This window comes from Lutjanus erythropterus, chromosome 5 (genome assembly GCF_056507025.1).
Source record: "Lutjanus erythropterus isolate fLutEry1 chromosome 5, fLutEry1.hap2, whole genome shotgun sequence".
NCBI classification, from domain to species: Eukaryota; Metazoa; Chordata; class Actinopteri; order Lutjaniformes; family Lutjanidae; genus Lutjanus; species Lutjanus erythropterus.
In genome coordinates, this window is record NC_139321.1 from 6,833,087 (window position 1) to 6,860,636 (window position 27,550).

Consider the following 27,550-nt stretch of genomic DNA (forward strand, 5'->3'; position numbering starts at 1 on the left):
TTACAAAATTTTAAATATGTCTATATATAAATCAGAAACTTTATTTTGTACTAAAGATAAATCTAGAGATTAAAGATACTTGACCAAAATATAATGTTAATTGAGGGTCATTTCAGCTGTAAGGGTTGTTAGGAGGGTAATTCTGGCCAATTTTAAATACGTTACCTATCAACCTCACCCTCTGATCTCACCCTCAGAAGGAATTTTCACAAACCTTTTTATAATCTGTTCTGTAGGAAAAGAAAATACAGACCATGCAAATGATTATTCCGACTGTTTCTCTTTGCTTCAGATAAATATATGTATTTTTTTCCGTGCATGATAGCCCCACGTTGGGGAAGGTGACACATCATGAACAAGTTTCCGGGAGGGACAGAAACATGCAAAACAGAACTGGTCAGCAGCAGACGAAACTTTTCTGTTAGGAAATTTAAAAGATTTAAAGACGATAATATTGCTCCCAGGATGCACTTCAAAAAAAGTTCTAACCTGATGAACACTTTGGGGCATGTAAACACGTTTCATCAAATCACTTTATTTAACATCCATTTTAACAGTTAAGTTGGAGTTTCTAATCAGAATGGTTTTAATCAGATTGGAGAAGTATCGTCCATGTAAACGTAGCCTATGGAGTGAGACAGGACCAAACTCAGATTAAAGTGATACATCATAGAGCTGTATTTGTATGACATAGTCTAGAGGGAAGCCCAGTGGGTTTATGTGTCTTCCATTTTCTCGGCAGTTGCTCCACAGCAGTTTATTCCGGCTTGCAAAGAGATGCTGCCTGTTGACTCAGTTAATGCTGATGAAATTCTGTGACGGTGGCTGTTCTCCTATTCAACACCCCGAACTCTATCTAATAGTGAAAATGATTTAATGCTCTTAAGCAGTCGGTATCTATATAAAACACACGATGAGGCGCCATAATCACACTGTGGTTTAGCAAAATGTCATGGTGTTGATTCTTGCAATTCTTTCAGCGATGAAAGGAGGGGAAGTGCTAATGTTCCATCAAACCACACATTTCTAAAAACTATGAGGTTGCTTCTCCTTTCCTGTAGGATGGGGGTTGATTCGGGTCAGACTACTCAAAAGAAAAAAGAGAAGTTCCAACAAAATTTGACATTACGCATTTTATAAGATATGTATCTTCGTTCACCATGTTAGATTCATGCACATAATAATTCCTCCAAACAGTTTTTGATTGCGCCACAACGTGGCTGTATTTATGTTTTTTTTTAAGTTGTTTAAAGTGCCGGATTATTGAATGTATGACAATGAATAAACACAGTATGATGATGATAAGGAACTGTCAAGACCAGGTATAGATTTTCCAGGTACATGTCTAAACAGTTGTAGCCCAATTAGCAGCCAGTAGCAGCCAAAATATAGGACTTAGTCACTACATTTAGTTTTCTGTGTCAGTCATGTCACATTTTGTTTTTTAAAAAAAAGCTACTCTGTTCTTTATATTTAGCCACACTAGCCACAGAAACTGAATATAATATTCATAGGAAGTTTTGATTAGTGTATAATCACCTGAAAATTATTATATTTAAATGGTTATATTTACAGAGGGCAAGGGTCCCATAGACATATATACATGGAGGCCACATTGATGTCTTCTGCTTGTTGCTGCGTTACATCTGTTAACACATACATGTAAACAGGGGAGTGATGGTTTTTTCTGAATTAAAAGCACTATAACGTTTACTTCTGAACTGATTTCAATGAGCAGTGTCATATTCAAGGTATTATGATGTATGTTAAGTAACAATTTTTTCTCACTTCATGTAGATCATTGTGCTTTTTGTCCAGAAAAAAAAACATTGCTCCCCTATTTATACTGATGAAAATGGCAGCAACATCGCCGTACATTCCAAAGGCCAATGTGGCATCTACATATATACGTCTATAGTGGGTCCTCTTCCTCAGAGTCCGCCATGAGTTTCGCAGCAACCATTCTCCTTCACTGAGGGTCTGCAACTCGTGGCTCCAGAGCCCCATGTGGCAACAAAAAAAAAAAAACAGTTATTATTTTTAAGATTTTAATTTTCAGTTATTATTGTTGTGGATCCATGAAAAAGTTGAGACAATTCAAACTTTCAAGGCAAGGTACTGCAATAGATGTTTGAGTTTTGAGTCCAACTCAAAACCAACTACTGACCAACTAAACCAACTTAGCGAACTAAAACTTTGGTTGAGAAAATTTTTGTTTTCTTCTTTAGATAAATCTTTGAGTTTCAGACACCCCCACCCCCAAATAATTATATAGTAAATAAAATCAAGTGAAAGTGAATGACGGTTAAAATTGTAATATTTTCAATTAAAAACATTTAATTTTCATGCACCAAAATACTGGCAAATCAGGTTCATAGTACAGAGTGACCAAATTTTGAAATGATTTTTTTGAGGTTCTAAATGATTCAAGTTTATTTAAAAAAGAAAAGTAAATTATCTCAACTAAAAATCATAGGTCACTAATATCTTTTTATAATATTGTTTATTTCAAAACAGACAGTCTCCAAACTGTCGGAATATGTTGCCTTGAAATTCTGAGTTGTCTATGCTATTTTTTTTTTTTTACAGTGTAAAGTGATTGTTACATTTGCAGACTGTGAAAAAATGTGTAGCCTATACACCATTTAAAAAAAAAAAGTTTTACTATTTCATTGACTAAAATATGCATCATAGCCTGCATCTGTAGCTCAGTTCCTTTTCCACTAAAATTTTGACGGTGGCTCGTCTTCTTGAGCTGGCTATATGCCGAATTAAAAAAAACAAACAAAAGTTTTCGGGGAAAAGAAAGACTTCGATCTTTTGATTGTGAAGGTTGTGGACCCCTGTCCTACACACTTGGACGGGGAGAGTGACTACATTCTACACACTGGTCTTTCAGATAAAAAAGGTTATCATATGAGCTGGCCTGTCTGCTAGTTATCTTGCTTTCAGCCAACAGGTGGTCGGCGCTCTGTCTGAAACTGAGTTTACCCTGCCAGAGTCTGTGTGAAAACAAAACTCTGAGATCTGCTGATGTTACTTGGTCTTTATCAGGTTTCATAAATTGAGCCACTTCAGTCAGGATGTGGCGCACTGGGTGTCAGAACATAATGAATCAACCAACATCAGAAACAGAAGCACCACTGTGCTGCTATCTAGGATGTCAGCAATTTAATAAATACAACACACACTCCAACCTCAGAAAGCGTCTGTGAATCCAAACAGAGGCTTTGCATTTTAGAGCTGCAACAACAGAAGGTGAGTTTATAAGTAAACATGAAATTACAGCTGGGCCCAAACAATACGCAACATAATTTACTGCCTTACATTACATTTTATCGCTCAGTGTCTTTCACTCTTTCTGCTGAATAAGCTGTTTTCTGAACAGGTCCCTGAATACAAAACCATCTTGCTTCCAACTGCACAACATCCCGGGGCCTCTGTCCATGTAAACAATGCAGCAAACTGGTCAACAAGCATCGCAGTGTGGTCTGGGAGGTACAGCTGCCACAGTCTGCCAGTCTCCGAGCAGACCGCAGCTCTGATTAAAAGGCCTGTTTAACTGCTTATCACAACCCTAACGACCATTTATCTTCAATGCTGTAAAAACACTCTATAAACCGCCTGTTTACTGATGCAAAACCGCCAGCTCGATCTGCTGCTGGAGCACATCAGCCTACGAACTTAGAGGTTCGTTTGTGAAACAGAATGAAAGCATCTTCAGTTTTGTTCACACAAGCTGAATGATTACAATACTAAGGACATCCAAGCTGCCCCTAGCTGAATGCTAAGGCTTGTGTTTAAGACTGTCATTACACTGTCATAACCGTGTCATGAACAATGTCTTGACGAATTTTATGACTGTTGTCATCAAATGTCTTCTAGTCAATTATGTAACTTTTACCGCATTGTTAACAGATTCAGAAGTCTTTGTTGTGACAACTTGACATTAATCAAGCTGATAATATCTTTGTTATGACAACTGGATGTTATCAAACTTCAAAGAGACAGTTTATATTTTAATACTACATTGAACAGTCATACATGGTTGATTTTGACACTGGCTGTTATAAGCCCACACTAAGTGCGTCATCGATATTTTCCTTCATCTCGAGTTAAGTGGTACACTTTGAACTTGTCATAAAGATATCATTAAGTTTAATAAACTGACGAATGCTTTTGCAACAGTGTCACAAATAATTTCCTGGACTTGAACTGAAGAGGTACATCTGGACTTGTCATAAAGATGTCATTAATTGTTATAAGGCCAGTTTGAAGACGGAGAACAGTACCACAGGGACAAGGATAGCTAATGGACAGACAGCGGTTAACTAGGTCACATGTTGTTAAAGTAGGCCAATTACTGTCTGCTGTCATCTGTAGCTGGTGTAAGCCGGTTAGCTCGGTTAGCCGACTCAGCCCCGGGACGCCATGAGCCAAACCCGAAAAGAAAACCACATCAAAGACCTTTTTGTGTTGATTAATGTCAAGTTATCATAACAAAAAAACATCTCAAACAATGTCAACTTTGCATTAAAAATTACACGACTGGTCAAATTACACTTAAGAGACGACAGTCATACACATTCATAAAGACTCCTTCATGTTCATGACATGTGGTTATGACAGTCTTATGCACACCCCTTCAAAGAAAGTGTTACCAGTTGTGTTATATAAAGGGAACTGATAAAATCAGGTTTTTAAATAATGTGTTCAAAAATGTGTTTAATGCCATTATCTATATGACGAGCCTATAAGCATTGAAAGGTTACAACAAATTTCTTCATGAAAATTTGTTGACAATATTCACAGATGTTGTAAATATGGGCCCCTAACTTTGTCTCTGCATCAGAGACTTCGCTGATTTATATTAAAGCACAGACTGTACTTGCAGAGTGAACTTTAGTGAGAACTGTGATAAGGCTGCCATGTTGTGTTCAGGGCAGAAAAGACACAGAGGCAATGAGGCCCATCAATCTAAACATTAAGAAACTGCAGAACAATTTAAAGTAAATTGTCCGTGGTTTAACAGCAATTATTTTACAGTTAAAATAATCACAGCCATATGCTGCTCTCAAGTCGATTTACTAATATAAATCCTGATAAAAAAAAAAAAGGAGTAAACTTGAAACCTCCAGTAACTGGGTCAATTCGTTAGTCACCACTTTTTATAACCACAACCACATAACACACTCAACTTCTAAGTCTTAGGAAACTATCCCTCATTTCATACAAGTGCATCACAAAGCACTATTTGAAATGTAAACCGTAGGAGTAAAGTGAAAAAGCATCATTAAGTCATACTTTTTGGTTTCCTGATTTTAGTTTAAAGTTGTCTGGTGACATTTCTGTGAGGAGACAGCAACAGTGAGTGGGTCTACAGTGTTAAAGTATTAAGTGTTGTGTGACTAATAACTGAGAACTAATACTGCAGACATTATCATTAGGGGAGGTGGTGCCCTCTGGTGGATAATTAATAGAGTTTATCTGAGAATGTTAATTCCTGAAGCATGAGCAGTGGATTTCAAATGGGGGTCATTCTGCATCTGGTATTCTGTAGGGGGGGGGGTTGAAAAGTTATCAAATTAATTCATTGAAATTATCATGACACACAAAAGTTTGTCAAGGGTACTGTGCACCATAATATAAGACTGGTCTCCGTAGAACCCCCTGGGTGTGTTCTAGATAAAACCCTTGAAATACAAAAGGATTCTTGGTAGAGCCTCCTGAGTGAGTTCTAGATAAAACCCCTGGGATATAAAAAGATTCTTGGTAGAACCCCCTGGCTGGATTCTTGTCAGCAGCCTTAGAAAGGTTCTGGATAGAAGCTCCAGAGAGGGTTCTAGGCAGAACCATTGCATTATAAATTGGTTCTCTGTAGAACCTCTTGTGTTATATGTGATATCTTTCACAGATGGTTCTAGGTATAAGCCTTTATGTTGGGTTCTAGGTAGAATTCTTAGTAAGGGTTCCAAGTTAACTTTTATAAAAAAAGTTGTAACAGGAACCAAACATGGTTCTCCAATGAGGACAAACCCAAAAACCCACTATGGTTCTAGTTAGCACCTTTATTTCTAAGGGTGTCTGTAACGCTGTCAGAGAATATGCAACATGTTGATGTAGAAATAAAGTTTTGATTTGATGGGAAAAAAAATCCTTTTTGTTTTGTTTGGAATATGCAATTTTTTAAAGATTCTGTAAGTGTGATTGATTGATTGATTGTTAATTCTACCAATGACTGATTAAGGAAAGAGCTTACAATTAGCAACCCTACGCAAATATTTTTTATACATGTCTCATATCTTTCTCAAACATTTCTCTAGTGTTGTTCTTTCACATAACTTAAGTAGAAGTGTTAAACAAAAAGGCTACATCAAATTATTCCAAGGTCCATACATGAAGGAGTCCCTGATTTATTTATCTTGTAAAGAAATTTGCAGAAGTACAAAGTTGTTTGTTGTATTTTATTGTAATATTTTATCCACTCAGTGTAACTGAGGGAAACAAAATATTACAGTAAGTACACGCTACGTTACGTCACAGGCTACACTTAACAGTAACAGCTTTACAAAGGCTCTACTGAACTCTACTGGACTGGATTAACATGTATCTGACTGATGTATAACATATAACACTGCAAAACAAAACAAAAAACAGACTAATTTGAATAAACACTTAGCATAACAATCTGAATAAGGACTCTTTAAATAAAATAAGAGTCTCCACTGAACATTGTGTAAAATATTATATATATATATATATATATATATATATATATTATAATTATTGCTTTATGAACTGAACTGTGCCTTGTTGTCACATGTCAAGCTTATTGATCTAAATGTTTCACTAACTCAAACTCTGATGTGAAGAAATATTGATGATGTCATAGATAAAGTAACGGTAAGCGACCTGCTCTGGTTGTGGTCTGGTTGTCATTTCAGCGAGTCCGTGCAGCTTCCGCTGGCCTGGCTGAGGACGGACAGTCTCTGTCGGATGAGCTGGTTCTCCTCCAGCACCTTGGAGATGGTCCGGAGAACTGCAAGCTTGGCCTGTCCAGGACAGGGGACGCATTCCCAGGAAAATAATGAGTGATGAAAAAGCTTAGTAGCCTAGTTCTTTTTCTTTTAAATCAATATGACTTTTCACAGACATGTTTTTAATGTGTCATAGTAGGAAACAACAGACATCACTGATGACTTTACCTCTGTTAACTCTGTTCTATTCTCTTGTCTAAGTAAGCCATGACAGCGAACTAAATGGAAGTCAGCCATCATTATTTTTATAGTTTAGATGGATTTAACAAAACACACACACACCTTGATTTGTATTGGCTATAGTACTGAAGAACCAGATCCAGATTATACAGTTTTAGCTGAAGATACACTGTGAGCACACAGAATAATGCTCATGTGTGTCTTGGTGAGTGGGAGGAAAAGCCATGCACTTAAAATTTCCACTGCTGCAGTGAAGCAGCAGGAAACTGGTCATCTCAAAGTTAAGTAACACACAGTAGTCAAATGTGCAGATAGTGATGGCTTGTTAGTTCTGGAGATTTTTAAATGCGCAGTGAGCCTAATGGAATTATGGAACTGACATGTTACCATGTTTGATTTTTTTGTTTGTCATCAACCCAAAAGGTTATTATGAGTTCAACTTAATTGAACTACAAAATTTGTTTTAATGTTTATTGTTTTTCCTTTGATCAATGTCTTCATCACTGCTCATAATGTATACTTTGCCTACCTTTTCCTTCTCGTTTATTGCTTTGCTGGTGGGCCTCTTGGGGAAAGAGAAAGCATCTCCAACAACAGAATCAGTGCCAACACCTGACAACAACAAAAAAAAAAACTAAATGTGAGTTTGCCACTTCTGCTGACAGTGTACTCACAATATACGGTACAAGTTTATAGTTTATTTATGCTTAGTTTTACTGATTTGAATAAAGCAGTGTGATATGTTATGTTTCAGCTGGCTACATTTGATTGTGATCATTTAAACCATGGTTGCTCATTTTTAAGGTGCTTTTGTAATAAAGCAACAGATCTGCATCTGTGCAGTTAACATGAGGTGAAACAGATGTGAACTTTTTTACACTTTTATGAAAACAATTTAATGCAATCCTGTGCACAACACCATTCAAAATAAAAAATACGATATATAATGTTCAACAAAAGTAGTTTGCTGCAGGAATGCTACACTGGATTGCAGTGGTTCCCAGCTTTTAAGCTTGTGACCAGAGCAGGTAGTTAGCACAGGGGGTCCAGGGTCCCTAGGAGGTTCTCAGAGGCAGAGAGTTCTCAAAATGCTTGTTTTTTTGTTTTTTTGTTTTACACAAATTAAAATGTCTGAAAGTGCATATTAACATGAATCCATCACAGCATGCTAATGATACTAAGGTTTGGTTCCATTCAGTTCAATCAGAGTCAGTTTGCTGTTGCTGTGCACCTCGGCTCACTGGAAAGGCTCTGCTCTAAATCAGAGGTTTTTTTTTCTCAGCCAGTCTCTGCGACATTGGAGTTATGCATGCTTAAATGACAGGAGTAAGATTTATATTAGGTATTAGGCTACAGATTGTTAGATTAGAGCAGTGGTTCCCAACCTTTTTTGCTTGGAGCCCCACACTTGTATCTAAGGAAAGGCCCCTCCCAGCCCGCCAACATGCACACATACATTCCAAAGTTGTCCAAAATAAACCTAAATAAAATAGTTTCCATTCTTTGAACCTTTACCTTGGGTAAACATCTGTTGTCTGGTATAAGCTTCACAGTTTTTCTTTTTACAGCCAAATAGAGATTTTACGCACTCATCCTTAACAAAGAGCATTAATGATTTATTATCACAGAACTTGAGCCGTCACAGAGCTGTGGCCAACTAAAGCAGTCTATTTTTAATTGAAAACAAGGGAATGTGTCTGTATAAATAGTGTTGCATATAGACTTTAATATAAATTGTGATTTTACATGTGCAAATGTAATTTTGACAACCTCAGAGCAGACTTTGGGACACCCTGTGATTTCTGGCGCCCCACTTAAGGGGCCTCGGACCCCAGATTGGGAACCAAAGGATTAGAACATCATCTATGAATTTATTCCTCAGATGAAGGGCTCCTTGCATGAGTCAAACAATCTCAGTAAAAAATCAAAATCTCCTCTCTGACCCTGAAGAAGACCTGTTGGTCAAAAGGCGTTGGTAATGTTTAACTCTTTTTGCCATGTAAAATAAAGGCATTTTAATTTTATACAAACCTTACAGTGTGCCTTGGAGTGATTACTGAACGGGCCTAACATTTTTGATTTTTTACTGATGCTGTCTGACTCATGCAATGAGCCGTTTACCTGAAATGGACAAAGTACCTGAAGTATCCAAAGACTACCTGAATTATGACCAACAGTAAGACCCAACAGCGCTTCCACTTATTGTCGTCATCTTTGAATTACTTTCAAATTAAAATATTATTTAAGTATTAAACCTTTTCTAAAAATATTACTATTAAGTATCATTACTAACACCTGTGTTTACCCTACTATTTCATATTAATATGGCTGCTATGATCATGATATTACTGCTAGCCAACCAGCTAGCATTACAGCTAACCTAATTTGCTAATTTGTTTTATCTTAAATTAACAGTAACGTTACATTGTGCTCCTCCTCCTCCTCGGTTCTCAGTTGTCTTGGTTTTGTTTGAGGCGGGCCCTGGCATCCGTCTTCTCCATGTTTTGTCCTCTTTCGTCCCTTTCTTGTTGAACGTTGGTAGTTTTACTTTCAAAACGGACCGGGTTTTTCCACCTCTGACTTTACCCCGCTCGTCCTGACAGGGGGCCTCAGTCTGCTGCTCCGTGATGAGCTCCGTCTCATCCCTCTGACTGGCGCCGGGCTGTGAGCTGAAACAGGGGACATAAACTCTCCTAACTGGACACATCTTTTTTTCCTCGTAGATCTTATATTAAACTCTGAACTCTACATTAGAGACTGACGGAGGACACGCTTTCTTTTATTTTTGACCAACTGAGTTTTTTTCTTCTTCTGTTCCCAAATTGTGCCCGTAGTTCTGTCAGCCAGCAGGTGGCGGTATTGTCCGGATAACATGGCGTCCAAAATGGAGTTCACGTCTTTGTGACTCTGCATGTCTGTCTAATCTCTAAAAGCCACATATCTGAAAGTTAAATAATTTTTTACAAGAGTAAATTTGACGTAGAGTATTAAAAGTAAAATTGCAAAAATGTCCCTATTAGTGTCATACTATTATATTATTAAATTTTTGGTCAAAGTAGATTTCATTTGAACATTTATAATTTTAATATTTATTATTTACTTTGTTTTATACATTGCACCTATCCAGAAATTGAGGGGAAGATGAAGAAAATGCAAAACAAATAGATAAACAAAAAATGAATAATCATTATGATGATTTCAAATTATTATTAGTAGTAGCAGGAGTATCTGCATTATTATAACATAATTCTTGAGTATATATTGTTTAAAATGTGATTATAGTTGCATCAATAAAAGTAAAGAAATATATTCAGAAGTTGTTCTTTCCCCCTTATGTTTCCTGTAGTATTATCAATGGGTTTTTAAAGACAACTTACAAAAGGGAGGGTCTGTCCATGAGCGAAGGCCGTTCGGAGGATTTTGTCACGGAAAGGTCCGGGAACTCCTGCTATAAACAATACATCACATTTCAATGTTAATGTTAATTTGTAACATCACTAGTAACTGTACATGTAGTGAAGTACAAAGTAAAGTGCTTCCCTTTAAATTATAATACTAAAAAACAACAAAACAATGAGTTTGTGTACAGTAGAGGATAAAGCCAGTATCTATTTGAAAGACCTCCCTGATGTAAAAGGCATTTCAGTACTCTGGAAAGTGCAAAATCTCTCTGTGACCTAATTCATGACATTTTGTTGCCCATATGTATACTTGCAGGCTTTTATGGACGGTTTTGTTGAGACAAAAGACAGGAGGTTTAGGTGAGCTAAATAGCACTCACTAAGGCCTGAAATAAGCCTCGGCCTATAAATACCTCTGACCTGATTCAACTTCACCCACCAGATGTGCCAAAAAAGTGCTGTCACACACAACATCGGGTGTGAGATTTACCAGAAAACCTTCAGGGGTCAAAACGGTTAACACGGCCTCTCAGAAAAACTGAAATGCAATTTGTCAATCGACATGAGGCATATAATTCTTCCTCACAGCTGTTTTATTCGTTCAACATCTCACATTACAAATACTTCAAATGTATGCATACAGTTACAAACAGTTGGCAGCAAATGAATATATGACATTAGATCTTTGTTTTACTTCAATACTACAAACCAACTATAAAAACTGACTTCTGTATTGTAGCGTAAATTAATCAGGAAGAAAATATAAAAATTGGAACTTACGTATAAATGTGAAATGACTTAATAAAAATCAAAATGATATCAGGTAAAAAAAAAAAAAAAGTTAATAAATATAACCTTCCCAGCATACAATTAAAAACTATTGAAATTTTGCAATCAAGTAATACTAACAGACATAATCAATATTCTTTTCATCTGAAAATGTGGAGCACAATACAGCAATTAGAAAAACTAGACACATCAACGAGTTTAACACATCACCCCAAAAAATATAACAAAAATCTGATCAAAATGATAGTTATACATTTCAATTGAAAATATAGCAAATGCTAAATACATTATCGACCTAGTATATACAATGTTTTCAATCACAGTAGCATGGTAGTAGCAAAATAAGTAAATAAGCACAAAACTAATGTTTAAAAATAAATTCAGGTATAAATTAGTCTTTTTTTTCTTGCAGACATCAGCATGAACAATAGGAAACAAATAATGTGTAAATGACTGCATGGTTTATATGGGTTAAATGACTTACACTGCGGAGACTTGTTTCTGGAAAGAATAAGTATTGCACATAATGGCTCAAAGTTAACTTGCAACATTAAATCACATTCAGGTTATGTCCCAAAGCATGCCACATCACAAAGGGGGTCAAGTGATCAAGTCTCCTCACCTATGTCCTACTGAGTGTCCTCTACATTACAAAAAACGCATCCAAAGTGTTGTCACTGTGTAGATTGCATAAACATCATGTCTGTGTAAGGAAGGCAGACTCCATCATGTAAAGAGAGGCTACAAGAGAGGTGATCTCAAAGAGATATAAGGAAAAGAAAGTTAAAAAGGAGAAAGGAGATCTAGTGCATTACATTAGGTCCTGCATTAACACTAGCCATGTTATTTCTGTATTACATTATGCATGCCAAGAATAAGTAGAACTTACAGGCAGTCCCAGAAAGAGGATCTAAATAGTCAAACAGCTGATATCCACTCCGGTGATAGAAGGGAACGTTTTCACATTGACCAAACCCAAAACATTTACCCTACTGATAATCTTATTGACTACACCTAGGAGAGAAATGTCAGAATATATTTTCAAGACTATCAAAATCAGTTTAGAAAGGTCTTGTCATGCCTTAGGATCCTGTAATTATGTTTATTAGGACAGAGGAGAATCCATATATGACTGGCTAATGATAGCCTTATGTTGGTTTTTTTTTCTTTATCTACAGAATCACACCGATGCACCAGACAATTTTCAGAATTACCAGCACTTAAATATATAAAAGCTAATTGAAAATTATATTAATATCATTCATTTTCTTTTTTAAATTAAGTTTACCATAAATGCAGATCTCTTAGTAACAAAGGTACAAAATTATTTTTCACCAAGTGAAAAAAATGAGGTATTGCAAAAGGAGTTCTCCCATCTGTGAAAAATGTGCCTAAAATGACTATTGAAAAAAATATTTAGAAAAGTAGTGCATAATAAATGTATATATGTTCATGACAAAATAATCAGCTATAAAACACTGTACAAAAATCAGCAGGCCATGTATAAAATAATATCTTTATCTCTGTGACAGCAAATTCTAGCTACTACCATATCCAACCACAACACTTGTGATAGAAGCTCCAGTCATGGTAGAGCGTGCAGTGGTACACCATGAGGACAGCTCAGGGAGACTGGACTGTGCATTCCCATTAGTTTGTACTACATTAGCATGTTAGCTTCCAGTGCTAATATCCCTGACAATATAAAGTGAGCAAATACTACTGCCAATACCTGAGCCCTGAGGGCTGTGTCTTTATTAGCCGACACCCACAAACCGAAACTCCAGACAACTCCAGCCTTTTTCCTCCGCCACGTGACAAGAGGACACAACATTATCCTGAAAACCCTCAGATCAACATCTGCTTTTGATGATGTGTTTTAGGCCAATCTTTGGTTTGCCCTTTCTGGTTACAAAGTGTCGACTTTTAAACCAAGACCTAAAAACTCATGCCAGCGATCTAAACGTGTGTGCCAGACTGAGGGGAGATTTTGTTTTGTGACGTGGCCTGATGCTATACACCGAGCTTCTTCTCGAAAAACTCAATCGTCCGACTATCTGAAACGCTGTTCCTCCTCTTGTTCAACCCAACCATTTGCACTCAACCTTTGGTAAATGGTACAGTTGTTCTCTAATCCTGCAAGCGAAAAGTAAGAAAATGCACCCTTCTTAAACTCAACTTCCATTAGTTAGTATACTGATTTAGGTATGATGAACCTCACTTAAATTTTATGTTACTCTTGACAACAAATGTAAGCAGCTTTGCCAGCTAACACGAAAAGAAAGTACAGTCAAGTCAGAAAACATCTAAATCCAAATCTAATGCATCCATATGCTCATGCACACTTAAAGTCAAAACATAAATGGGATTTCACTCTCTTCTTAGCATTTACTTCTTTTAGAAGGCCGAATTAAAAATAAAATAAAAAATAAATTAAGTTTTTTTTTTTTTTTTAACTTAAAAGAAAAGTGCATTTATTTTTCATATCGTAGCCCGTACCCCTTCCCTAACTACCCCTTTCTCTCAATCCCTCCCCGATCCTGCATCGTCTCCCTCCCTCGCCCTCTCGCCTCAGTTCCAGCGAAAGGAGATGTGTCGTGGTCGGTCCCCTCCCTCCTTCACCAGCGGCTTGTGGAACTCGCGGCCGGCCCGGGAGTGGATGGCTGCCCAGCAGTACTCGCAGTAATACTGCAGACAGGTCACGTTGGCGCAGAAGAAAGGAGCAAACTTCCCTCCGCAGCGGGTGCCCTGGCACTCGTCACACAGCTGGTCATCCAGGACATATGGCTTCACTTCCACCTGAGGAGGAGAGATGAAATGGATGGCAGGAAGACCGTGTTAAAATGGAGGTTGAGGAAAAACTGGCATGCATGCACAGCAGTGTGTTAGATGGGTGGGAGTTAATATTTTATGAACCTCCACTCTTCATTTTTAAGACCTGCGAACGTCAGATGGACTCACCCGTTTATCAATCTCCCCATGCTGCAGTTGAACAAATCGGGCACTAATGGCTGCAATGTAGCTTTGCTGATTGGAGAAGGCTACTCGCCCCGCCCCTTTTGGATACTTGAGCTCGGGGTCTGTGTCAATCCCCGCGTAACACACTCCCCCATACAGACGGTCCATGATCATGGCCAGCTCCACTGCAATAACCACGCACGCAGCAAAATTAATGGAATCAAAACAATTTCAGTCTTTAAGAAGATCCTAGCATTCAAACATGACCTTCAGCCCTCCCCCCTCCTCTGATGACATATCATGGTCATCTTAAGATTTAGTACAGTAAATATATTAGATATTTCTTAATTAAGCGCGCAGTACATTTAGGGGTCACTACACAGTCTTACCTGCACGTAGGGGACGAGGGACACCTCCTACAAAGATTGTTTTCCTCGGGTCCAATGGTTGAGAGCCGTCCATTACAAAGTCACTGTCATTCAGGTTCCAGGGTCGGATCTGGACCTACAAAACCAAAGATGGGAAAAAAAACCCAAAAAAACAAAACATTAATTTCCTCTGAGTCATGCTCTGCTCCTTGGTGAACAAGATAAATTTTGGATTGTGAAAATAAAAGCAGCTTGCTGCTTATGTCATATGGATTAACAAATTTCTTTGGTTCAGTTTGACTACTGCTGCAGAAGGTTGTTGGCCATGGGTTTTTACAGGAACCCCCTGGAGTGAAATTACTGTAGATCAGAGGTTCTCAAATTTATTATTCAAAGGCCTGCATCTGATTTTTATTCAAGATTTGAGGTCCAGAACAATTTGAAATAACAAAATAGCATTTAATCAACTAACTTGAAACTTTTAACAAGGTTTCTGCATGTTTCAACAAATTAAATATAAGACTTTTAAAGACCCTTTTTCTTTTTTTTAAGACCATTTCAAATGCAATTTAAGACCCGTTTCATATCCACACTGGCGATGACACACAACGATTTTAGTGCTGTCTGAATCTGGGAACATTGTTTGAAACAGCTCACCTATCTCAATTGCTTTAATATGACTGATCTTTAAGTCCAGGACCTCGGTTTGTTCCAATGAATTCTGACCAGGAGGAACATTAGTGGTTACTGGTTCCACTTTGGTTTTGTTTAATGGTTGTTAAAGCAAGATCAAGACAAATTTTTCCCTAGAACACATTTAAAAGTGAGACTGAACAATGCAACTTATTACAAATAACATTTACTTTATTGATCTAATCATTTTTCTAAGACCTGTCAAAATCATATTTTAGACATTTAAAGCCCAAAATTAAGATTATTGAATTTAAGACTTCTTAAGACCTTGTGGACACCCAAGTTTAAGCAACATACATTCAACATCACATCACAGGCCAGTATGAAATAGAGGAAGACACAGTCCAGACAGTTAGTCCATTTATTTCTGACTTCAGACATATTCATACAACAACTGTTGTAGAAATTATGTTCAAGAGAAAACAGAGCTGACCTAAGAGCTGATAGCAAATTGTCCAGTGTGTAACATTCATGTTTGAACTTCAGCAGTAATAACACACAACACATCGACAGGACTGCTGTCAATGACCTCCGGCTACCCTAGAAGCTAGCAGCTACCCTTTATATTCAAAGTCACTAACAATATATAAATCAATATAAAATGTATTTTTAAAAAAACAATACACTTCATAAATGAATCATATTTATAACACAGGTTTGGGCTGCACCCAGACTGACTTGACAGTCAGTCTAGATGCAGACCTTTTGATCAACTGATGAGGACACCATTTATACATTTGTCTCCTTTTTCGCTGTTGGACTGAACACTGAGACATATACATAATGACTGAGTTACCTAACTACACAGGGACAGCCGGTAATATGTTTAAGCACTGGCCTCACAGAACCTAACTTTCGGAGGCCTAAATGTAAACTTAAAGGCATCATTTCCAATGAAAAACAAGGCAGACTTCTTGGCTAGTCGAGGAAAATGGCAGCACATACCACAATACATTACATTCTTAGATGTGTCAGATTCTAGCTTCTTCCTGCTTCCATTCATTCCTACATTTTCCTGCTCATTTTTTCCATAGTCTGCCTTTTGTGTTTCTGGTTAAAATTGGTGCCCACAGCGAGCCACTGACACAAAATATTTGGTTGCCACAGAGTAACTATTTATGGCCACAGACCATGATTCATGCTGAACCCTGCTGAATAAACATTAAGGTCTAAATGAGCCCTCAACACCTCGAGATGTCTTGTATTTCACATTTGGGCAAAAAAATAAATAAATAAATGCAGCTGTACTGAATTTTCAGTTTTCTGATACAGTGACGAGACACACTAAGACATCACTTGTGCGAGTCTATGCTTTTAACATTTGTGTTAGTTTTGTGCTCACTGGGCGAGATGGATGACATGCATGTAGCAGCTAAAGAGAAAAACACACTCACAGGCTTGTCTTTGATGGTGGGACTGGAGACACACAGGTACAGCTTGCCATCCTCCTGAATGCAGGCGTCAATCAGGGCCTGAACAGAGCTCTCGTCTTGGAACAACAGGAATGCATATCCTGAAAAGGTGCGACACACAAAACAATGAGCGCACACATACTCACAATACTGCAGTGTCAACATGCTGGCAGGAATATCATGTTCAGGTGGTTCGACTCACCTTTTGGTGGAAAATAGGACTTGCTTTCTGCCTTGTGTGGCCAGTCAACAAACAGGTGACCAAATCGACGGAAACTGGCAGTGATTTCATCTGAAAAAGGCAACTCCGTCAGCAAATCAATCAGTGATGTAATTAGTGCTTAAAACCAAATTACATTATGAGTTTCATACACAGTATAACTGAATAGAGGCACTATTGTTGTAAACATTACAAAATTTGTGATATTACTGTACCACATTTACTAGCCTGGGAACCAGACAAATCTGCGAGCTCATGTTTAATTTTCTCTGGCAGTTACATCTTCCCACCTGTCCTGGATCTCTTGGGGACAATCAGAACTGTTTATTTAATGTGGATCAGGTTTGATACAGTGACTGACAGGGGAACGCTACCAAAACTCAGATACAACTGTCAAACTAGGCAGCACTGATCAAATCAAAATCCAGATTTAGTCCACACATTTTAGTGTGCTGTTCTGATGGAATATGACAAAGTTTGAGGCAAGGCTTCCATTTTTTTTCTAGTCGTGTCCAGACGGGAGCACCAGACATGCAAAAGATCTCGAAAGAGTGATGATTTTAACCCAAACCATGACCTTTCAATAAGCCTCACTAGAGTTTTTGTGCCTTGGCAGATCATAACCACGGTGTTGTCATATTGTAAAACATCATTAGTTTGTACAACATGCACAATGAAAAAACAATGAGAACAAATCTCTCAAGAGTTTTGGAAATCTAGGGTTCCCATCTAGATACAATCATCATTTCTTTTATTCATGCTTGACTAAGCACCACCCTAACTTGCATGAGTCACTCCGTGCTACGTCACTCTGATTGGTTGAAGGTCTATCCAAAGCATTTTGGTCTGTGCCCGTTTATAAAGCCCCTTAGAAATCTAAATGAACTGACAGATTCCAGGCTGATTTGTATTTCTGAATTAATTCTGAACACAATACCTCTGAATGCAAATGAACAGACCTGCAACCCAATCAGAGCAATGAAACGTGTGACACATCGGTGCTTGGTCTGTTTCCAAGAAAGGCAGCAACCTGGTCGTGATCTTTCTCTCATTACAGCTGAACGGTACGCCAAAAATGTTTCTGAAAATATTTAATGTGGGAAATAAGCAATGCGGTAACAAAATCTTCATCCATATTTGTTCAGCACTTCCTAGTTTGACCATTTTACAGAGGTTTTGGGAGCCTTTGTGTGAAAGCATGACACAAAATGGCAGCCGCATGGTTGTGATCTTTCTTACATAGCAGCTAAACAGTAGCAACAAAATGTGTCTGAAAACATTTTATGCGAGAAATGGGCAAAGTAGTGACAGAATGTTCATCCATATTTGATCAGCACTGCCTAGTTTGACAATTCAACCTGAGTTTTGGGAGCCTGAGGTGTTGTACTGGACAGATCTCCTGACTAGATGCAGCTGGATTGACCTTCAACCAATCAGAGCACCGAAATGTGTGACATGAGACTTTTCAAAACTGGATTGGTAACGTACCCATAGACATATTATCACCAAGTCAAGACTGACCTGTAAACAAATGCATGTAAGCAGGGGAGATGAAGTTTTTTATTCCTCAACGGATCTCAATATGTGGTGATATATTCAAAGGTTTGTGATCCATGCAGAGTCAGAATTTTTTTTTTTAAATAAATTACTACACAGAGACTTGTATACAACCCTTAAATGTAATGCAGCAACAAGCCAAAGCAATCAATGCAATATCTACATAAACATGTCTACGGATATACCTCTGTCAATCGTTATGTAGAACCCAACCCATATTAAATAAACAGTTCTGATTGGCCCAGCCGGAACCAAGGCAGGTGGAATTCTGTCTGACTGCAAGGAGGGGCAGACAAATTTGCCAGAGGAAATTAAAACATTATCTTGGCAGACTCATCTGGTTCTCAGGCAAACAAATGAGAACAAACATGCAAAAATCATGGATGCCACAGAACAAATCAGTTCAGTAGGGCTTCTGATCCATAACAACACACTGCACACTTTAAAAACGGCCAAAAGATGTATCCCCTGTAGCTGTAACTTACCTTCATCTATGTCTGGGGGCAGCCCTCCAACAAACACCTTGCGAGAATATCGCTCCACGCGTTCACCATTGAGGTGGGGGAAGCAGTGGGCCGAACCAAGACCAGCAAGCCCCTGGTCACCTGACTCGTCCTCTCCAAAAGAGCGCTCATCCTCCATGGGGAACAAAGAGGAATGACCTGGTGAAGAGAATAATCTGGATTACACATATTGATCAGGTTGACCCATAATTCTTATGGCTTTGAAAATGTATTAATGAGCAAGGAATTTGATTAGATGTACATAAATTAAATAAAGTCAAGAAATACATACAAAAGCAGCCATGATTGCTATTTTTGACGACACAATAAAAGCATGATTATTATCACTACTAGGTCGTGGCAGGCAACCTTGAGAGGATTTTACCCCCTACAGAAAAAAAGGTGCTTAAACTTTGACAATATTCAAGGCAGAATAATCAATGACACTGAACAGGCAAGCAGACAAACAAACGAGCAAAACCACAAAGTCATAATTTCAGGGGTCATTACTGCTTTCTAATCAACACTGAAGAAAACAAGACACATTCACAAGCTTTACCTCGTCTTCTGCCATAACTTCTCGCTGCATGTAAAACAACACAAAACACTCTTGAAATGGCTTATTTATTTATTTATTTATTTATTTTTTCACAATAGAATAGAAAAAAGTAAAACTCTGCCTGGGCTTGAAATTAATTAGTTGGATCACCAGCCAGAAGAGCTGCTGTATTTTAAGGTAACGGCCATTTTGAATTTCCACTAGCCACAAAATATATCTATTTAAACCTTTAAAGGAAAAGAGACATGAATCCATAAACTGTATCAAGAAATCTATGTGCTGCATACATACTAGAGAGAGTTGCAATCATTCATCATAGAACATAGAAATTAATTGTACCCCAGAGTAATTGAATGCCTCATTAATCACTTATTTATGTAAAAAAAACTGAAGGTGACCTGCAGTTTTAGTTAGGATTTTTTGCGCTCCACATTTGGAAGGTCCACATATGACTGAAGAAGCACTGTGCAATAAATATGTTTCAAAATAAAATTCTCCTCATTATGCAGGGAAGAACTGACAACTGAATCTTCAGTATCACTACACAGAAACACAGCTTACAGAAGCGCATCATCTGCCTTTGACAGCATATTTATGGTGTTATTTATTTGGTCTTTGCTGTCTCTTAACCTCCCTGACAACAGCATTATGTTCCTGCTTGAAGAAGCCAGTCTGGTCTGGTCTGTGTAGCACACATTGAAAGTGGCTAACTGAACAGTGTCTACAGCAACAGACATGAATGGTATAAAATAAGCAATATCATTTGAATTGTTTTTACCACTTGTTTTATGGCTTGTTGTTGTTGACTTTATATGTGCAAATTCCAATCAGCTGTGTTTACATGAAAATCAAGTACTGAATCCTGACGTGCTTTCTTAAAAACAGCCAGAATTACTTCTTTTTTCTGCATTTGGCAGAAATTAATTTCAAGCCCTGACTTCTGCTACGCCCTGCACATTTGTATGCATGTCATTTACATACCATTCATAGGTAGAGGCCCGTCTCCACCCTGGTGAGAGAAGCTGTAGCGTCCTACATGACAAAAACAGGGGAGGCCTCAGAACATGTCAGGAAATGACTCCCAGCTGGTGTTATAATTACATTAATTCATTTCCTTTACATATAAATTGCTCCCCAACCCATCAATGTTATGTTGGAATGGATTGAGGTAATAAATTCTATTCCGTCTATAAAAAAGGCCCATCACAGCACACATGTCGGGAGGATATTCAGCAGACAAATCCATAGTGCCTCAAATGTAGTTCAGGTTATTCTTACATAGAAAAGTACATGTTAGTGTAAAACCATATGTGTGAAAAATACTGAAATAAGCCCAAAAATGCCTGTTGGAGTTGGTAACCATCTAAATTATTAACAGATTCTTTATTATTGAGGAAGCTGCCTAGTAAATTAAGCGATGGAAAATACCCTCATGATGGCAGGAAGACTGCCATTTATCATAAACGAGAAGTTTTTAAAAAAAAGATGGTACAGTGCATGCATGAGCTGGCCCAGATTAGCATCAGCAGAGATGGCTGTGATGAAAAAAGGGTTCTTTTAAGACTGACTGCAACAAAACTGAACTGAAATGTTTTATTAATGAGAGAGTCAGTTGAGATTAGAGTCTCTACAGCAAAAATGCTGCAGGTGACTTTTTTCCAAGAGTTACGGAAAATAGGACAGAAATATACAGTAAATGTAAGACAGAACTATTACTACATCACTTTGAGAAATATAACCACCTTTTTACTCAATGAAAACAGCATTCATACACTCAAACCTATGCAAAAGTCTTGTCAGATAGAGTTTTGCATAGGTTTGAGTGTGCAGATTTTTTTTCATTCAGTTTGACAGTCTATAGATCCAGCACCTCAGCCAAATCTGATACTGGATGAACTGTGTTTTTTTCGCTCTCTTTCTGAACCTAAAGCTGCCATCAAAGTATAAATTTGCCTAAACAAAGTAGCCTCAAAATAGACATAATTTAAATTGAAAATTAATTAAAATCAGGAACTTCAGATATTGCCCGATAGTCTCCTGAAAGTCTTGACCAAAAACCAACATAATGAGCATCACCAAACTGGTATTTACTACATTAGTTATTTTGGTGACCCACAATTTTTGGGACCCAATAAGCAGCGTGCCGCTCAAACTGCTGTCAACACAATCTGTCAACATTGTGAAAATAATACTCAATTTCTACTTGCTGTCAAACACATGCAACAAACGGCTGTATTTATCTACAGCCAGCAGTGAGGATAACTATCCCATCCTCGCTATTGTTAGTGTGGGAACCAACCTTTCAAGGAATCCTGCTCAGCCCTCATAATGTCAATCAGAGAGTTCTCCAGAGAGTGCATACTGAAACCATCAAAGGACCGTGTTCTCTCCTGCTGAAAGAGAGGAAGACAACAATTAGCGTCCTTACTTCCCACATCGCCATCTAAAGCAGCACAAGCTGCAAGAGCCCCGACATAGTTTGCTAAGATGCTAATAGCTAATAAAAATGCAGAGAATATCCCCGTAGAGACCTCCAGCGGAAAGAAATGTAAACAGAAAATGGAGCCCAGACTATGTTAGACAAAATCTCTGCGATCCAAAAGACATCTTTCCACTGTATTTGATATCAGCAAATAAGAACTATGCTACTTAAGGAGCTAAAAAATGCATCCTTCAAGTTTGCCCATTCTATAGCAATACAAATTCTAAATGAACAGCATATGGCATTTGAAACAATTGCAACAATCACAGAAACGCTATGGTGAGTAATATATAACACAAGTGACGGTGCTTCACTCTGCATCTAAATGGGTTGAGTGTATGCAAAGCTGCAGTCGAGCACAAGACTTCTCAAATCAGGACAAGAGGAAGGCCATGTGATCAGAACAGATGATAAGACTGCTCCCCTTCATTGAAATGATCTAGATAAGACCTCAGGCCCAAAACACGCACAATAAGTTTCAATTCATCCGTTGAGTTGGCTTAACCATCACATATCCTGTTTTGCTCAATTGCTCATTTGTTGCATTTGATACAGATGAGTGTGTGTAATATGATAAACATGATTTGCCCCTGGAGGACACACTGGGCATCTTTACAACTGTCGTTTTCAAGTGAATGTTGGCTAAACTGAACTTAGTTACATCATACCTACATGAATCAGCAAGTTAAATGCAAGACTTTTTAAGACTTATTAATGCCAACATTTGATTAAATCTAATGCGTTTTACAATAAAACTAAACATTAAATGTGAAATATAAGCATCCTATTGTTGTACTTGTAGACATTTTTTCCCCAAATACACTTATTCATGCAAAAAATATATATTCATCCTCAGGGCTTAACCATTGCAATTTTGACAGATACTGTGATCGCAATATGATTTATGATTAGTGATTTTTTCATCAATTTTCATCATCATTTTCCTGCAGAAAAAAAACAGTATTAAAATCATGACTGCGTGACATTTACTGGGGTCCGTACGACACAAACCTGCTTTCCTATATCTGGAGAACAAAATTTGTAGGCCAGGGCCTACAAATTATTCATATATGTTTTAATTTTCATTTACTGCATTCAATAAATACATATTAAAGGCCTTCCCACACAGAATTTCTTCTCAAGGACCTGTAGCCACCCTGCATCTAATTTCCTGAACACCAGCCTGAGTATTATTTGTGATAAGCTCACCTGGAAAGGGTAGACACTGTCACTGCGGCTCATACTGTCCTCCACCCAGCCTTTGTGACTGAAGCCAGAGCTATTTCTGGGGAACTTCTGAGAAGGAACCTGTAGGACAGTTGGATTAGTTTCATAAAGGTCTCCTGATCAAATGTTGAATGAATGCAGATTTGCTAAGATTTATTATGAGATGAGTTGTGAGACATTTAACTACCTGGTTATTAGGGAAGGACTTCTTCAAGGGGGAGATTGAGTTTAGACCCGTCATCCCTCCACCTACCCCCCGCCGGTATTCTCGAACCCCCTGCGTGCCTCCCCAGCCACCATACCCGCCTGGGCTCCAGGAGGTGGATGTGGGAGTGGAGGGGCTCTGGTAGCTTCCCCAAGGTGAAGGGGGTTTATTCTGGGCAGGAGCAAGGTGGGGCAGCTGAGTGAATGGTCCGGTGCGATGGGGATGAGGAGGAAAGGAAGGCTGGGGTGGATGAGGGCTAGCCGGGGAGCGCCGGTGCTGCTGTGGGACACCCTGACCGTGGGGGTGGTAGTGCTGCGGGTGAGGCGTGGGTGGGTGGTGCTGGGAGACTGGTCCAATCTGAGGGGAGAAACTACCTCCCGCTCCGAAGCCGGGACCAGCGTGGTGGGAGAAGTTCTGGAACAGCAGGGGAGGTCCGTTGGCGTTTGAGCCGGCCGGGCCGAAGAACCCTCCGACGTCTTCGCCAACCACTGGGGACTGGGTAGATGGGACAGCAGGGGACCAGTTGTTAAAGCTGGTCAGCGAGGAGGAGGATGAGGTGGACTGTGCACAGCTTGTACCCATTCCCAGGCTATCCTGGTAGTCGAACCCGCTCAGCACCGGGGACTCCATCCTCAGCTTCTCCTTCCCACCACTGCTCTCCAAAGAACCCTTCTCCAGCGAGCCATCTTCAGGGAGAGTCCCCTCAAGCTCTCCTAGGCCTCCCCCGGCCTCCTGCTGGCCAGGAGACAGGGCCTGAGGCTGGGCCTGGACCTGAGACTTCTCCTGCATGTCCTGGAGGTCCAAGGGCTTGGACTTGTCTGACTCCAGAATCTCATCTTGCATGTTACTGTGTTGGGCTACGGCAGGGAACAGCCAAGCACTGCCCCCATTGGTGGAGCAGGTGTTGTTTACGAAGGAAGGGGGGCTGGGGGGGTTGGAGGGGTGGTGAGGGTGCTGGGGTTGGAGGTGAGGAGGGATCCTTACAGGGAAAGCAGATTTGTTACCGCTGCTGTTCTTCACCAGAACTCCAAACCCGTAGTCCCCCATTTAGGACACCCAGTAAATCTTCAATTCACTTTTGGCTTTCACCGTCTTTTTTATCCTAAAGTGTGGGGTAAGGAGGGGGGAGGAAGGGGTGACAAATGCAAAAAAGGCTGTTAAATCTCAAGAACCAAAAGAAACAAAGATATTCTTCTTCCTTTTCATAGTCGTGTTCATCTATCTAGATTGTTTTGGTTTGAGTTGCTGACTTTTGGAGCCATCGATGTAGAGATGTCTGCGTTCTCTCCAATGTAATAGAACTAGATGTCACTCAGCTTGTGGTGCTCAAAACAACAAAACAATAAATTTGAAAAACTCAATAGCAGTGTCTCTTTCCAGAAATCATGACCCAGTTACTCGATTTAATCCACAGCAGCTTCATGTAGAAACTAGACTTGTCTTTCTACCGAACTACATCTGCAGGGATAGAAGCTTATATTTTTACGCACCGGCCCCATGGGTCATTATGCACCTAAATTTGGAGGCCAAAGTACATTTTTGTTGTCCCAAATGTAAACTCATGTAAAAACAATACAGAAAAGGCAATTTAACACAACTTTGCACAGCCTTCCTTAAATGTGACATTTTTGTTGTCCACTTTTCCCATGAATTGTGATGTGGCGTTTCCTGAAGGCATTGTTTCAGATGAAAAACATGCTAGACTTCTCTGATAGTTGAGGAAACTGGCTGAGTACACAGCAGTACATTATGCCCTTTGATGTGTCATACTCTAGCCATTTAAACTCCTGCTAAATTTTCAATTCATTTTTTCCTCGTTGGCCGTTTGGATTTCTGGTTCTTCGGTTAGGATCGCATTTGCAGTTTGAGAAGGCTTAGTAACTCTAGACTTCAGCAGCTGGTGACATAATGGTGGCTAGCCAGTGATGAGTGCTATTTGCTGTTTTTGTAGAATGCTGAGCTAAAAGGTCCAAAGGAACCAGGATGTTGTCACATTGTGTTGGTGAAAGCTCAGAGTCACTTTTTGTGGTTGCGGCTAATGTAAAACCCTGAACATCTGCTACTGTTCCATTTCTGCAAAACTTTCTAGAAAGGAATAGTGACCCGGTTACTCAAAATAATCCACAGACCTTGTTCTGAGCAGTTTCATGGAGGAATTACTTCCTTTCTGCTGAACTACATCCCCCTTCCATATCACTGCGCAGAAGGAAGCGTGCATATCCTCATGGACGAGAGGTTACAGCTCAGCAGAAAAGGACGCCATTAACAATTACACACCTCTCATCCAGAAGCAGATGCATGCTTTTTTTTCACGTTCAAATTTAAATGTTCTGAGCTTTGAGCACCACAAGCCAAGTGTCATCTTGTTCCATTATATTTGAGCAAAGCAGACATCACTGCAGCCAATATCTCCAAAACTCTGAAACTCACAACAAAACAATCTAGAGGGCTAAATAACCCTACAGGTGAGAGGAAAAATAAGTCTTTTTCATTTTAGGGTGAATTGTCCCTTTAATCTGGCCTCTGAAAAAAACAAGCCTCGCCAAACCCAGTGAATGTGCTTGGGCTGCACCCTGTCTGGTCTTGTGATGCAATCAATGAGATTAAATCATTGACTCGCTTGGCCATGGGAGGCCTGGATGAAATATAACACTCGAATAGCAGGCAGGCAACCGGGCAGGCACGGAAAACACCCAGCCTGAGCAGCGTAGGCAGCTAACAGCCTGGGCTGGTGGAGCTGACGTCTCCAAAGGTCGTTACGCAGCTAGCAGCAAGCTAACAGCTGCTCCGCCACCTTCCATGTGCCCTATTAATCATGCAGATCCCAGCAGTCCATTTTAAACTACGTTTATGCAGCACAGCGCATCCGTGAACGCTCGACCGCTGTGGTGGCTCACAGCACGGACACTTACCGAATAATCCTCCTTTTTCGGCAATGACCTCCTCATACGCAACCATTTAAATACAGGAAAATGTTGATGACGTCTCCTGTCTGTTCTGAATCTAGGGTAGTTCCCTTCACTGAGCCGCTAGGCTAGGATAATAGCCGATACCGCAGAGACGTTGTAGCATATTTGCAAACCAGCTGGGAGGCAATAAACGAATTCAACGGCTACAACGTTCCTCGAATTTCCACTAACGCACACGACCGTTACTAACGACTACACGGCGGAATTTTACAAGACATGACTTGGCTAGTTGGAAATGGTGTATGGCTGTTTAGACGACCTCGTCTGTTTCGTGTCCTGTATGTTCAATGTCACACAGCCTACCAATCCTTGTCATCATTTTTACATCTCGAAATAACGTAGCGCGACCCCGACCGCCCCTCTAACGTATCGACAAACATGTGTAATTCATGATGTGTCGGGCATAGCTACCTTCAGTTCGGCGTCATGACCTTATCGTTTTGATGTTGCCATATTTTAGCGTTTTCCCTTTTTCTGCATTTCCTAGGCAGCCGGTGTAAATGGTCTCTTCTCTCTTCTAGATGACAGCTGGACCAGTCGGGAGACACTTCCGTCTACAAGCCCCGCCCCCGTCATAAGCCACCAGCCACTGTGTGTTAGGATTTCCCTCGGAAGCCCCGCCCGCTTTTATTGAGATCTAACCTGCGATTGGACGATTGCCGCGAGATCACGCCCACAGCGGCCCTTCTCAATGAATGGCACATGCACTGAAGACGCTCTCCTCCCAAATAAGGACGCCTTGAAATCAATGGGAGGAGTTGTTCTGAGGGAAATACATTAAATATCCAAGGAAATTTCTATTTAAACCCTCAACCAAGACTAAAACAAGATATTTTAATATAATAGCAAGCTTCCCCGAGCCAAGGCAATGCAAAGGGTTACAATCCAAGGTCTAGAATTTGCAACCATTCCAAATGCAGATGACTACATTTGACTAAGCAAATCATTTTACCTTAAGCTCAGCCTATAGCAAATATTAAGGTGGTGTCT

At 39.3% G+C, this 27,550-nt stretch overlaps 2 protein-coding genes across 8 annotated transcripts; both read right to left on the reverse strand.

The window, feature by feature from the left end:
• Positions 1 to 6,803: 6,803 nt before the first annotated feature.
• Positions 6,804 to 9,960, reverse strand: LOC146326382 (uncharacterized). Its single transcript, XM_084718338.1, has 3 exons — positions 9,642 to 9,960; positions 7,747 to 7,829; positions 6,804 to 7,052 (listed from the first exon to the last, which is right to left on the reverse strand). The coding sequence occupies exons 1-3, from the start codon at positions 9,922 to 9,924 to the stop codon at positions 6,936 to 6,938; spliced, it is 483 nt and encodes a 160-aa protein (XP_084574464.1). The 5' UTR covers positions 9,925 to 9,960; the 3' UTR covers positions 6,804 to 6,935.
• Positions 9,961 to 11,193: 1,233 nt separating this feature from the next.
• Positions 11,194 to 27,112, reverse strand: LOC146326383 (cytoplasmic polyadenylation element-binding protein 4-like). Of its 7 annotated transcripts, none has more exons than XM_084718626.1 (12): positions 26,972 to 27,112; positions 23,574 to 24,693; positions 23,369 to 23,467; positions 21,977 to 22,067; positions 20,659 to 20,709; positions 19,678 to 19,701; positions 19,101 to 19,277; positions 17,041 to 17,130; positions 16,821 to 16,939; positions 14,755 to 14,869; positions 14,369 to 14,550; positions 11,194 to 14,206 (listed from the first exon to the last, which is right to left on the reverse strand). In XM_084718626.1, exons 2-12 carry the CDS (start codon positions 24,636 to 24,638, stop codon positions 13,979 to 13,981), a joined length of 2,241 nt encoding a protein of 746 aa, XP_084574752.1. In that variant the 5' UTR covers positions 24,639 to 24,693; positions 26,972 to 27,112; the 3' UTR covers positions 11,194 to 13,978. The 7 variants fall into 7 exon arrangements, with proteins under 7 accessions (XP_084574752.1, XP_084574750.1, XP_084574751.1 ...); XM_084718624.1 differs by having other exon boundaries at positions 21,977 to 22,070; XM_084718625.1 differs by lacking the exon at positions 26,972 to 27,112 and adding an exon at positions 26,504 to 26,927 and having other exon boundaries at positions 21,977 to 22,070.
• Between the last annotated feature and the right edge of the window lie 438 nt (positions 27,113 to 27,550).

Coding starts and splice junctions, on each gene's coding strand:
- LOC146326382 (XM_084718338.1), bottom strand. CDS start 9,924: ATGTGTCCAGTTAGGAGAGTTTATGTCCCCTGTTTCAGCTCACAGCCC. Junction 7,830..9,641: donor AGGAGGAGGAGGAGCACAAT/GTAACGTTACTG, acceptor TGTTGTTGTCAG/GTGTTGGCACTGATTCTGTT. Junction 7,053..7,746: donor CAATAAACGAGAAGGAAAAG/GTAGGCAAAGTA, acceptor TGTCCTGGACAG/GCCAAGCTTGCAGTTCTCCG.
- LOC146326383 (XM_084718624.1), bottom strand. CDS start 24,638: ATGGGGGACTACGGGTTTGGAGTTCTGGTGAAGAACAGCAGCGGTAAC. Junction 20,710..21,976: donor TGAGCAGGATTCCTTGAAAG/GTTGGTTCCCAC, acceptor TTTGTCATGTAG/GACGCTACAGCTTCTCTCAC. Junction 14,870..16,820: donor CCACCATCAAAGACAAGCCT/GTGAGTGTGTTT, acceptor TTGGTTTTGTAG/GTCCAGATCCGACCCTGGAA.